General features: G+C 37.4%; 2 protein-coding genes across 3 annotated transcripts in view; both read left to right on the top strand.

Annotated features, from left to right (window-relative positions):
* whrna (whirlin a) overlaps nucleotides 1-5,988 on the top strand; it is a 77,973-nt gene extending 71,985 nt beyond the window's left edge. For both annotated transcript variants that reach the window (XM_043222166.1, XM_043222165.1), the window contains one exon: nucleotides 2,416-5,988. In XM_043222166.1, the coding sequence (XP_043078101.1) occupies nucleotides 2,416-2,598 (183 nt within the window). In that variant the 3' untranslated portion in view covers nucleotides 2,599-5,988. The remainder of the gene's footprint in view (nucleotides 1-2,415) is intronic.
* Nucleotides 5,989-8,010: 2,022 nt separating this feature from the next.
* The window catches only part of akna (AT-hook transcription factor), a 20,313-nt gene continuing 15,155 nt past the window's right edge, over nucleotides 8,011-13,168 (top strand). The window contains exons 1-4 of the mRNA XM_043221759.1: nucleotides 8,011-8,383; nucleotides 11,011-11,344; nucleotides 11,573-11,738; nucleotides 12,037-12,892. Coding sequence (XP_043077694.1) covers nucleotides 11,159-11,344; nucleotides 11,573-11,738; nucleotides 12,037-12,892 — 1,208 coding nt within the window. The 5' untranslated portion in view covers nucleotides 8,011-8,383; nucleotides 11,011-11,158. The remainder of the gene's footprint in view (nucleotides 8,384-11,010; nucleotides 11,345-11,572; nucleotides 11,739-12,036; nucleotides 12,893-13,168) is intronic.

The raw sequence follows: 13,168 nt of genomic DNA, 5'->3' as shown, positions 1-13,168 counted from the left end.
TAATTAATGTATTAGTAAAACTACTAAAATTACTGAATATAATTCTGAGTACAGTTTGTGCTTGTAGCTTGAGTAGAGGAGTTCTATTACTGTTCTATCGGTTGACTGTCACCTGGAAGATGGTTGTCATTTCTAGGAGCCAGAATGTCATGTAGACTTGTTAGCAGGCTTTTTTAACTTGATTTAATGAGCGACCACCTAGAAAACCCTAGCATTTGCATAGCAACTTTTAAATTCAACCTAGCAGCACCTTGACCAACGTCTTAGCAACACAATGTGATTTTTGTACACATTTTCTCCTGTTGTAGCTTATCTAACAATACTAAACCTGAGCATGAATCACAATAGTACCCTGTGGTTCTTCATATTGGGTGACTGCCAGGTTTTACAGCTGATTATACAATTTCAAACCTTCTGTCAGGTCTAAAGCGTGATACAGAGCCTTAGACAATGACAAAATGAGTCCCAATCATGAGCTCCCTGCCGTCAGGCATATATAGGTCTATAAGAGCACCTACAGCTTTGCTGAATTAAATAATGAGCACTGGAGCATGTTATAGATCTCCAATTGTGGGCAGCTGTAGCGCAGAAAGCAGATGTTGATGTTTGATGTCATTGTGGGAGTCGTTTATTCCTGGTCTGTCTTTTCTAGTATTTAAATTCTCAAGAAGTCTGCTGAACAGGCTTGCGGGAAACGGTGTGCAAATTGTAGAGCGTATTTATATGTGCAAGGCTCTTTCACGTCTGCGTTTTAAGGAGGGGACGGCTTCGTCTGTGAAAAACGAATCCGAAATTACAGTGCCACTGATTACCATTGATTTAGCAGCAAATCAGCAGCTTCTTAATAAAAGATTGAGAGACGGGCAGCAGAACAGGAGAGCAAAAATAAGAATATAAGAGACAGTGAAAGTAAGCTGGAAGAAAGGAAGCAAATGAAAGCGATTGAGAGACGTAGAAAGTGCGTCTGGGGAGGAGAGAAATGGACAGGCATGAGTGGGTTTTAATTCCCCGGCTGCAGTCGGTTCATCAGCGTCATAATGAAAATCCAACAACAAAAGCGGCTGTAGATTAGATAATGTGGAGCTCTTTTGTTTCCATCATTTTTAGGCGGTGAATGAAAGAAGATGAGGTGCTGGTGAGATCTAAGTGGGTGACTCCTGCATTTTAGCCTCCATTAGTTTACCGGTTCCTGTTGCATAAGTGCTGTCGTTCTCTAAAGCAGACTGACGTATGATTAGTAGTTTCAAGCCGAGGGTTAAATCGCCATTTTGGAAGCTTGGGGACCCTAAAATCTGTTGCTCTAAACTATTATGCCCCAAATAAAATGGTAAAAGATCAAAAGTGCTGCAGACTGCCAAATGAATATTGGACAGAAAATGGCAATAGCTTTGTAGAATTCAGATCTGTAATCTGATTGGTTGGGTTCACGTAAGTTCCAGGTAAGGTTTTTACAGCTTTTACATTTTTTATTTTATTTTATCCTGAGAAAAAAGGTGGTTAAAACTTACCAGCTCAGCTCGTATTGTTTACAGTTTTTTTTTTGTCTGTACACACTTTTATGGATGTGCAGAAATTCTGACTGCAAAGACGACACGTACTTCTTTGGTGTTATCAAGTGTTCACAGAGACTGCTGCAGGATTATTTGAATGAGCTGGCACTTTCATTTAAAGAGACAGCTCACCCAAAAAATGAAAATCCTCTCATCATTTATTCACCCTCATGTTGTTCCAACCCTACATTTTTTTTCTTCTGTGGAAAGCAAAAGAAGACATTTTGTGTCCTTACAATGAAAGTTAGTGGAGCCTAAAGTATTTTCTGTGTTCGTTCAGAAGAACGAAATTCATACAAGTCGAAACATCTGGGTGAATAAATTATGACAGAAAGTTAAAAAATATTCCATTCATTGTTCCTTTAGCATTATTTATATACTATTTATTAATGTTCGTGGTAACACTTAACAGTAACTTTCTTTGTTTTTTATTTGAATTTATGAAAACTATACAACCTACACTTCAACTTTTTCAGAAACATCAACTCATACTTAATTCAAACAATGTCCCAAAGCAATTTAATCTGGGTTCTCAGCAAACTATTAATAAGTTCTCCACCTGGGATCACTCAGAGGATGAACTGTGTGTATTTTAATTTTCAAATTTACTGAATACGTTCTTCTTTGATTGCCTAGTTGAAATGCACAAACAAATGGTATATATTCAAATTATTCAATTAAATTTTTACGCACAGGGAATATAACTTTTTTCCCTAGCCAAGAATACCAACCTATGAACCCGTAACTGCATTTAGCACCATAAATGGACTAACAAGCATATTCTGCTTCTGTGTGAACGTAGCTGGTCTGATCCAAACACTAAAACATTATATTAATTTAGATTTTCTCATTCTCTTTCTCACAGAGAGGCGGTTCGGCTCATAACTGTGGACAGTTGAAGGTGGGTCAGGTGATCCTAGAAGTGAATGGAGTGTCTCTCAGAGGAAAAGAACATCGGGAAGCCGCACGTCTCATCGCGGAGGCCTTTAAAACCAAAGAGAAGGACTACATTGACTTCTTGATCACAGAGTTCAATGTGGCTCTATAGGACCGTGCGAGTCCCATTGTGCTGGGACACTGGGACGGATCACAACATGTCTTGCCATGATTAACCCCCAGAATCCTGTTACATGGTAGACTTCATCTCATCCTCTTCTGTGATGTTTTGAAACCAGTCAATGTTTGAAAGGCCATCCTGTGTGAACCAACCCCACATTGACCTTTCCGACGGCAAATGCCAGGATTGAGCAAAAGTTCAGTCTGTTCTGGCCGGTTTGTTTTAGAAGACGGGACCATCTTTTCAGTTGGCTTATTCTTTATGAGTTTCTATAATGAAATTTGGTCGTCTGACTGCAAGAAACTCTCAATCCGAGCTTGGATGTGTGTCGTGTTTTTGATATACGATACTGTCATGGAGTCTAGGCCCAGCATCTTGTCCTCGTGTGAGAGTTTGTGTGAACGTGTCATGGGAATCATCGTTGTTGTTTTTTAAAAGTCATAGCTATTTTATAAGAAATATGTAAAAAATGTGTTTAAAATATATATTTAAAGTTTAAGGTGCACATAACTACTGAGTAAATAGTGATTAACCCCATAGAGATTCGAGCTGAAGTGCTTCTCACTACAGATTTCTGTGAGCAGAACTGCTGAAACATCTGTCATCTGCCTTTTTTTAATCTAGTCAGCCGGTTTTTGATTATTGTTTGTGCTGTTTTGCAGGCGGGGGGGGGTGTTGTATAATACGGTAATTACTAAACCATGGCAATCAGTCATTAGGACAAAAATTCTGGAGTCCTGAGAGACAGCTACTGTGTTCAAATATCTAGTGAGCTGCCTGCGTATACAGCATTTTAAAATACACACTTGCGATTTTAAAATCCTGTGTTTTGGCCAGATTTTATGGAAGAAACACACACAAGTCTCTTATGATCCCAAAAGCTGCCTTTATTAGACCAAAATACAGTAAAAACATAATAAACTGAAAAATAATCATAATTTATACACACACAATTATTACAATTTAAATATTTTTTTATAGTTTTAATAGGTATTTTATTCCTTTGACGCAAAAATATCAGCTACAGCCAGTGGCACATCATCACGAGGAACATGTATTATTAGTAAAGTGGGTTTTTTTATGGAAACCACAATCCATTGTTTCAGAGTTCTGAAAAAGCGTTTATGGCTATTACTGACAAATTATTTTAAATGCATGCAAAATATTCTGTTTAAGTATCATGTAATTATATAAAATAATCATATAATTTATATAATATATATATATATATTACATGATGTGTATACTGAATATTAAGCATGCGTTTCAGAAAAATGTATCTTTTTACCTTGAGGGCAATCTAGTGGGCAAACCAAGAAAATTTTGATTTTTAAAATTCAGTACTGAAAAAACTGATGTTTCCTACATAGGCTGAAGATAGCAAGGCAGCTCACTAGGTTTTGGGAAGTCTTTGAAGGCATGCTGGCATGGTGAAGATTCTCGGAAAGGAAAATCATTCTCCAATTTATTTAGGTGGAGCGAGAAAATGAGAAGACCCTTTATCCAGTTATGAGTGGTGAAGCAGGAACTTGACATTGCAATCAGAGACGAGCAGCCATTGAAACTAATGAAAAGTTTAGCTCTTCAACGAGGGATCTGATTGATGCACTGAAAAAAAGAAGCATTCAGACTGGGAAGAGGTGGCAACACATAGCAACAGTGTGTCAGTCATGTTATATAAGCGGGAACAAGTGGGAGAGGAAATTGAGAAATGGTGTTATTGTAATGTGTGTGAGTCTGTCTGTCTTTGAATGCAGAGGCAGAGTGTGAAACAGTCCCACAGAGCCAAGATATGTGTGTGTGAGAGAGAGCGAGTGAAAACTACCTGAAGCTTTGAAATATTGACTAGTGCAAGCACAGGACTGCTCATTTCCACCTGCCCAGCCTCTCTAATGCGACAGCCATCTTAAGCCCACTTAGATCACATATGCCACCATCTTCACTCCTCTACAGTGTGTTGCTTGTTAGACTCAGATATTTGAACAGTGTATATATAGTATATCTATATATTTTAAGTAAATTCTTTGTATAAAAAAAAAAAAGTTGAAAATATCATTCTGAAATCATTTCATCTGTATAGCTGAGGTGCTCAGATGGAAGACAGGCAAGACTGAATGAAGTTTTATAGATGCAAAACATGATTTTCTTACTTTTCTTCGCATTTGTCTTGTTTTGTAGTAAAACAAAACTATAAATAAAAGCACACACGCACACACACACACACACACACACACACACACACACACACATATATATATATATATATATATACTATATACTTAAATCCTAAAATGAAAGTTTGCTGACAATTTATTGTTTTAAGATGTAATTGAGTTTAGTTTTCTGGACACTCACAATGAATGGGTGCCATCTGAATTAGTCCGAAAAGCTAATAAAAACATATTAACCCACAAGTTATCCAAATCACTCCAGTCCATCTAGTCAAGTGAGAGTTTGTGTTCTTGAAAAAAATAATAATATTAATACAAAGAGACAACAAGATTATTTTTCTTACCCCATTGGAATACAATAACCTTTTAGAAAACAAGACATATCTTAAGTTGTTTTGCTTCTCAAATAAGTATATATTTGTACTAGAAAACAAGACAAAAACACTGTGTAAGAAAATCATTTTTTTGCTGTAAATGCAATGGATTTGCTGCTCCAGATCCACGATTTTATCACTTGTTTGTTTGTTTTATCCTTGTCTCTTTTACTACCTGCAGTCGTATATTTGTGCTTTCATCAGTCATCTGAATGCAGTAAAGCATTTATCCAGTCAAATTTATCCCCTGAAATCTCCGTTCTGCACACACCTGTCTGACAGCATTAGGAATGATATGTACTCTTTTGTCAAAGCTTTGCTTCATTGCTCGTCCCACGGATGCAGAACGGCAAAGTCCTGAATGCACAAAGGTATCAGTATGAAAGGCTTCCGAGGAGAGAGAGAGAGAGGGGTCTTTGCACCAGCATCTCATCCCAATGATGCAGCTCTTCAAATGGAGATCAGTTCTCCGTAGCACACGTGTGGAGACGCAGAACTGTTGTGTTTTCATTGGTGGACAGGAATACAGATCAAAGAACAAAGCCGTGTCTGACCGTACCGACCTTCAAATGTGCATGAACACATGGCCACTCACAGGTCCCCAAACACACAGACCGCGTGTTCAGGATTCATCCTCGAAGTCTTCAGTTTAATGCTCTTATTTGTAAATTGCCAATCTCAGAAGGTCAAAGTAATGGTTTAATTTTCATTTTCGATATCCGTGAGGTTTGCAGTGTTTGTGACCTTGTTAACAAAATGTGGAAAATGCAAATAAAACAAATATTAGATGAAAATATTAAACTTCACAACTTCAAAAAATTAGAAATGCTGCCTTGGCGGTTAACTGAATAAATTTAAGATGATGCACTAAAATGAATAATAAAAGAGCTTAAGTGAAGCATAAAAAATGAATAAAAAATACAAAAGCACATACAATATATATATATTTTTTACATAAAAATATAAAGTTAAAAGCCTATACAAAATATAAATAATATTATAGTAGTACAGTATATAAATACAAAAATCAAAGCGGTACAGTTTAGTAATTTAGTAATTTTCTACATTTATTAACCATCAAAATTTAATAGACAAAACTTGTTTAAAAAAAGTAAAAAAAATAAAAAAATACTAGAATAAATGCTGAAAATAAGCAGTCATGATAGTCAAGCTTAACTACAACAGTGTTGGACTTGATGCATGCAGTCATCACAACACTACTTTTAATTTACATCTCTGTTTAAGGACAGGAAAATCATGTAGCAGGGCTGGGAGCGAGAAAAAATACAGCTAAATGTCATTTAAATTAATTAACAGAAATATTTGATGATTAAAAATGTGACATTTATTTAACATGGTAATATTATGATTTATGTGAAGTGGGAAAGAAAAATGAACAACTGGGCTGCAAATCAAATGGCATGAGACACCACAGTGGAGTGTATTTGTGGAGAGTGCCAAATGCGGGTCTATATGACCTTTCAAAACAGCATTTATGACTTCATAAGTGATATGTCACGGAGTCTGGGCAGTCCTAGTAAAGAAGATAAAGATTGAGACCCTTCATCCTGCTGATATCTGCTTGGTGTTGTGACTGACAGCGTTTGAAAGACGGTCAAAATTTCAGCTCGAGCTCTTTGCATTCAAAATAATTCCCTCAGAAGCACTCTTGTTATAACATCAACACAGTATGCTGAAAAAGCACAGCACAGTACCTTTCCAGAATTGCGTATTTATTCATTTCTATTACCTTATTTTATTCCCTTTACGATTGTTTTACCTCAACAACCCCGCTGCCTTTGTTCCTCGGTCTGCCTGCCTCTTGTACAGTTTAAAGAAAAGACTACACGGCCATGGTATTTATACAGAAAGTGTGTATTTATTTTCCAATAAAGACAAAGTGCAGAAAAAAAGAGAGAAAAATCTTCCTTTTGTCTTTCCATTCTTCATCTCCCACCAGTTTCTGCTGCATTATGGCAGGTACAAATCTCATTAACTGTAATCAGCGAGATAATGTAAAATTAATAGACCCTCACGTCTCACTAAAATATGAAGTAATTCCCTCGTAGCGCGCCTTCAGACGCTTTCGATCAAAACGATTCACACGCAAACAAACGCATGATTATCTGGACTGGTTACTTATCTGCAAACAGGAAGCATCTTGTGCTTTCTCATTCATTAGGTGTCAAAACACAGAGAAAACCATTAGAGGTGCACAATGCAAATAGAAAGCCTCATTAACCATATAGGCTAGCTCATGGCTGGATGAGGAAAACGCGCGATATGAGGGGATAATTGATTGCAGGCTTCAATTTGCATACGGCTCGAGATTTTCTTGTCTAGCTGTGTTTGTATTCAAAATAAACTGAAAGAAGGAAAATATACAGCTTCGTGTATCCATAACTAAAAGCACTAGATTATAGGCTACTACAGTACGAAGGAACTAATACTACGGTCGTTTGATTTATGTATAGCATATGCAATGGTTTTTCACATGCTGCTCCAAGAATACTGTGTATGATACACGGCAAACATTTGTGGCCACTACTGACAGCCACGCGGTTTCAATAGCTGTTTTATGGCGCCATCACGTGGCTGACAGCGGTATCATAACAAACCTTTTATAGTATGTTGATTTATAACTGTAAATAAGCATGCTCCAGCTAGAAAGAAAAGTTGCGGTTGTAAACCATATGAATGGGCTTGTACTTTTGTAAACCACGCCTTCTTCGCCGAGGGGCCAATCAAAACGCTCGATCCAGCGTCCTGCGTTTACTTTGCCTACGAAGCCCCGCCTCCAAACCGACGTCTCTCTCCTCTTAGATTTAATGCTGCATAATTAATTAATCCTTCGTCTTTGTTGTAGCGCGTTAGGAGTTTTCCCGAAAGAAAAGTTTCCTCCACGGAACACGAAAACCTTGACCAATTCGCTTTGTGCCTGGGATGTTTAAGCGTGAAGTGAAATAAAACGAGTCGCGTGAAGTGAGTTACAGAGATTTGGGCTCGCGCGAGTAGCACAACGCGAGCTGAAGATCGCGACAACAACACAAGTAAGAGTAAAAGCAAGTGCATTTGACAAAAAGAAAGTGAGAAGTCCGTGTTTGCGTCGTCGCTTGGTGATGGAAGGACGGGCTGGTGGTGCTAGTTTGTGTGCCGTTCTCAAGGCAACAGTCTGAAGTTCATGCGTTCATATGAAGGGCTGCCCTGGAAGACGGTTTGATAATGTCCAAGGTAAGCAACGCTAAAATACCACAGTCAGCAGAGCCTTGCGCGTTAAAGTTCCTCATTACAGATTGCATGTCTCGAACAGTGTTTGTGTTTGACGGCTGAAAAGCGTGCATATTCGTGTCTTTCCCATGCTCCCGAGCAACAGGTTAAACCTCCTTTTGCTCGTTAGTCAAGTTGTTCAAGTGTGTTCTACCTACAACTACGCAGAAACAAGAGCTGTCTGTGTATTATGTAAAACATATAATACCAATGAGCTATACGTAGTAATTTTTATTTCAGAACTTGATAATAGATTATATGCCTTTAGATATGCTGCATATGTAATAACGTTATTAACTGACATGGTGTATAAATTGAAAAGACCGGATAAAGTAAAAACATGTTCTGAAATAGTAAATGTGTATAGCTGACGTGATGTGTGAAGTACTGACAAAAAATGTGGTGTGATATACATTATCGTCATTTTTGAATATTGTTTAATTTCTTTATTATCATTGAATTTAACCATATAGTATTATTTATTATAATATGCAATAAAATTATATAATTTTGTTTCATTATTAGAATTTATTGCAACCTAATATTTCACTTGTTTATTATGCATATTTTTGTTATTTATATTTTATTTAAATCAATTTTATGTATCATTTACATTGTTAGTATAATATGCAAAAATCTTTACATTTACAAAACTGCTTATGTTTATTTCACGTGGGATATGAACTAGAATCAATGAGTACAGATCTGGGGTATATTTGTCACTTTTTCTTTTTTTTTCTTTTAAGAGTTAATCATGTGGCCTGTCTGATCACAACACCAATATTCTTCCTCAGACCCTGTGGATCGTCTCGGCCCTTAAGGAGCTTTAGGGCTCACTGTTCGTCTTATTAATCCTGTTCAGCTCTGTCGGTGTGTGTGTGTGGGCACTGTAATGTAGGCTATTAAGTACAGTAACAGTGAACAATCTATATATAGGATACGTGTTGCTCTTGGCTGAGCTCGCCACAGGCTCGTTGAATGGATGGCGGAGATTTAGACAAGCGTTTAATTAAGGTTTGCTGCAGAATGCACTGCACTCTGGAGATTAGCAGACTCCCTCGGCGACTACATTTGTGTTCACGCTGGCTGAGGATGCTGACAGATTGCTACGGTTTGCGCGTCTCTGTGGAATAGTTAGTCACAACAAACAAAAGTTACATCCACACAAGTAGTTCTGCTACACACAGGACGTGACGGCATGAGAAATCCATTCTTGTAGTTTATTAAGAAATTACGAGAACGTGTGTGCTTGTATTTTCAGGGTCACATTTTTCAAATTATGACTAGCCCATATATCACACCCAAAGCTCTTGATTTAAAAGTTGTAAGCCAAATTTACTTTAAAATGGAACTTGTGTATATATATATGTATATATATATATATATATATATATATATATATATATATATATATATATATATATATATATATATAAAAAAAGTTCTTTTTTGTTATAGTTCATATGAAAGTTCTTGCCCAGCTATTAGTCTTTGCCATGGAGCAGTGTTCTGAATGCTGATTGGCTGTTCTTAGAATGACGCTTTGATTTTGAAAGACCGGCAGTGCACAGCGGAGATTGTTGTTGTGTGGTCACCATGGTGACCAAGGGCCCTGTGAAGGTTGTGGGTTGTTTTCTGCTACATAAGATTCACCTCTTAGACTGTTGTTTACTTATTATTAATGTGAAAAGTAAAAAAAATTGAATTGATAAGTTCATGTTTTGATTATGCAATAAAGGGTACCTTTTAGCTTGGTTATTTTGTTTACTATAGTGTAAAACTTAAAAATGTGTGTGTGTGTGTTACACCTATGGAACGTCCCCACAAGGAGAGCAAACCAGATATTTGTGTGTTTGTGTATAATTCTTTTCCAAAAATGTAAGGTCAGTTTTAGCAAGGCTGCATCTTTAAATAAAGCATTAATTTTCAAGAAAAATATTTAGTAATATAAATGTCTTTTTAATGTATTTTTTTAATCAACTAAATGCATCCTTGCTTAATAAATCTCAGTGATTGCAGACTTTGTAACAAAAGTCAAAACTATAACATAAAAATATAAAAATGTCAAAACTATAACATATACATTCATATTCAAGTGGAATAGTATTGTAATTGTAGTGACTTTAGAATTAAGTACATCCAAAAAACTAAAAACACACTCCAAGTCAAGCATATCTGCTGTTTTTAAGTTTACGCTCTGTTGCTTTCTCTCAGGGATCATAAAGCAGGTGAAGAACTGAATTATTTATTCCGATGTTTTATGGTTTTACTTGAGAGCATCTGTTTACAGAATTTGCATTGCCTTTCATCATGCTCAATTAGCACTGAGCTACGGTACATGATTAACAGCATAAATTAGACTATTGTAAAGAGACACTTAAGGGTAAGTTTGCTAAGAACAAATCTCTTTAGTCACCTCCTCCTCCTTCAGCTTGAATTGATTTATTATCTGTTAATGTTTCTGTGAACGGTTGATAATTATTTATCTTTGATGTAATTAGTGTTGTGAAATGTTTCCTGTTCTACATTTCTTAAAAGGTTATTGGTAATGCATAAGTTTGTCAATGACAAAACTACATTTCTGTTTTCAGGTCATGACCCTTGAGTGGACATTACGCAGGCTGTTCGTAAAACATTCGTAAATGGTCAGCTACTAGAGATGACTTTAATATCAACGTGGAGCTGCGGGTGGTATAGGAGATCAAGGTGGAATAAAAGAGAGCGATAAAGATCAAGGTAATGGAGCGTAGCAGAGGTGGTACCACCGCAGGGGTTCTTGTGTGGACACCAGCCCCAGCGTATTCCTCTCCCTCAAGCCCAGACGGGTCGGACTTCAGCTGGGATGAAGAACCAGATGAGGACTTTCAAAGCCAGATGGATGAGAATGGCATCATTGGCCTGGCAGAGAGTCAAGGGCAGCAGGAGGTGAGGACATCAGAGATGTTTGATTGATATCTGCCCATTTATTGGTCATTTAGAGCGGTCTCACCAGGGCTCTTCATCAGAAGAATCTCATTACACTTAAAAACACTTGCCAGAGTTCAACTGTATTTAATTAGAAACATATAATCAATTTATATGCCCTGGTTCTAGATTAATGGAGCTTTTTAAAACTCGCAACTGTTTAATAACCATCACGTGACTGTATATCAGGAGGGAGAGGAGGAGATTGCAGAAGACCTGTTGTGGGATGTAAAGACCCCTGAGCCTGAGCATGGGCCTCCACCTGCACTAGAGGAGATAAGCTGTCACCTGAGTGAGCTGCTGGACTCTGAGCCGCTCTCTCAGGCTACCGGAGACTGCCACTCTCCATCTCTGCGTAAGGGCTCACAATTAAAATTTTGTGTAAAGGGAATTTTTATTAATAGATACACTACTGTTCTTTAAAGAGATATCACCTAAAAAGGAAAATTCTGTCATTAATTACTCACCCTTGTGTCATTCCTAACCTGTAAGACATTCTTTCATCTTCAGAACATATATTAAGATATTTTTGATGCGTTTTGAGAGCTCTCTGATCCTCCATAAACTGCAAGGATCTTAACACAGTCAAGGCTCAGAAACATAGCAAGGACATCCTAAAGCAATCATTCATTCACTTTCTCTCTTTCTTTTAGAGGAAGAACGCAAAACAGATGATGACCAAAGTGTTTTGTTGGAAGATTGGACTGACGATGAGGACAGTACTCGGAGCCCAACAATCCACAGTCACAAATTAAACTCTTTTCCGCAGAGAGACACAGTGCTAGACATGACTGATGAGGAAACAGAAGAGAAAGAAGTGCGTGAAGATGCTCAGGGATTCATGGATCGAGCATTTCCTGTCACAAAAGAGATGGCATATATGTTTGAAAGGGTGAAGAGCTGCGATTACAGTAATATCTCTCAAAATATTTCAGTTTCAGGAATCCCAGAGCGTTCTGGGCAAAGTGATTCTGAGGAACTTGAGAAAACCGATGGGAAATTTCTGCCAGTCTCACACTGCATCTCTAGGAACGCTTTTAATCCCATCAGTTCTCCCCATTTGTCATCAGGGGAGCTGATGAATAACTGCGGAATTGATGCTGAGACTTTTCCAGAGGCAGACATCGGGGCAGAGTCATCTCTTAGCACCCCTAAAACATACCACACGGTTAGATCAAAAGGAGAGGAGATTAAACACAAGGTCACACCTCAAATTTCATCTAGAAGCCCTGTAATAAAAATCAGACTTGCAAAAACGCACCAAAACGGTAAGAGTGGAGAAAAAGTAGAGTCACACAGTCGTAACCACAATCTGCAGCCTCCAACGCCCTCTCCCAGGAAAACAAATCCAGCTTCCTGCAACGATCGGGTTTCCATTCCAGCGCAGTGCATTTCTAAAGCAAACATCTCCCCCTCAGAGCGTTCCCCACCTCCTACACCTCAACGGTCTTCTGCAATAAAGAGCCACAGAACCTTCAAAACCTCTCACACCGATCCAGATGACGTCAGGTGAGATGAAAAATACAGACAAATTCATAATGTGATCATTAATGAGCTGACCTTAAAACTAAAGTTTAAATTAGTTTTCATAATACAATATAATAATCTCTCTAGAAAAATATAAAAATAATGAAAAATAATACTAAAATATGGTTATTAAAAATAAATGTATATATGAACTGTATATAAATACACACCCATGAAAAGTTTTGTTTATATATTGAATATGTATAAAATTATGGACGAACATGGGAATATTTTTTTAAACATTGTGTGAGTGTGTGT

This window comes from Puntigrus tetrazona, chromosome 21 (assembly GCF_018831695.1).
Source record: "Puntigrus tetrazona isolate hp1 chromosome 21, ASM1883169v1, whole genome shotgun sequence".
Lineage (NCBI taxonomy): Eukaryota > Metazoa > Chordata > Actinopteri > Cypriniformes > Cyprinidae > Puntigrus > Puntigrus tetrazona.
The sequence above is the reverse complement of the archived record's forward strand: the minus strand, read 5'-3'. Positions and strand labels throughout refer to the sequence as shown.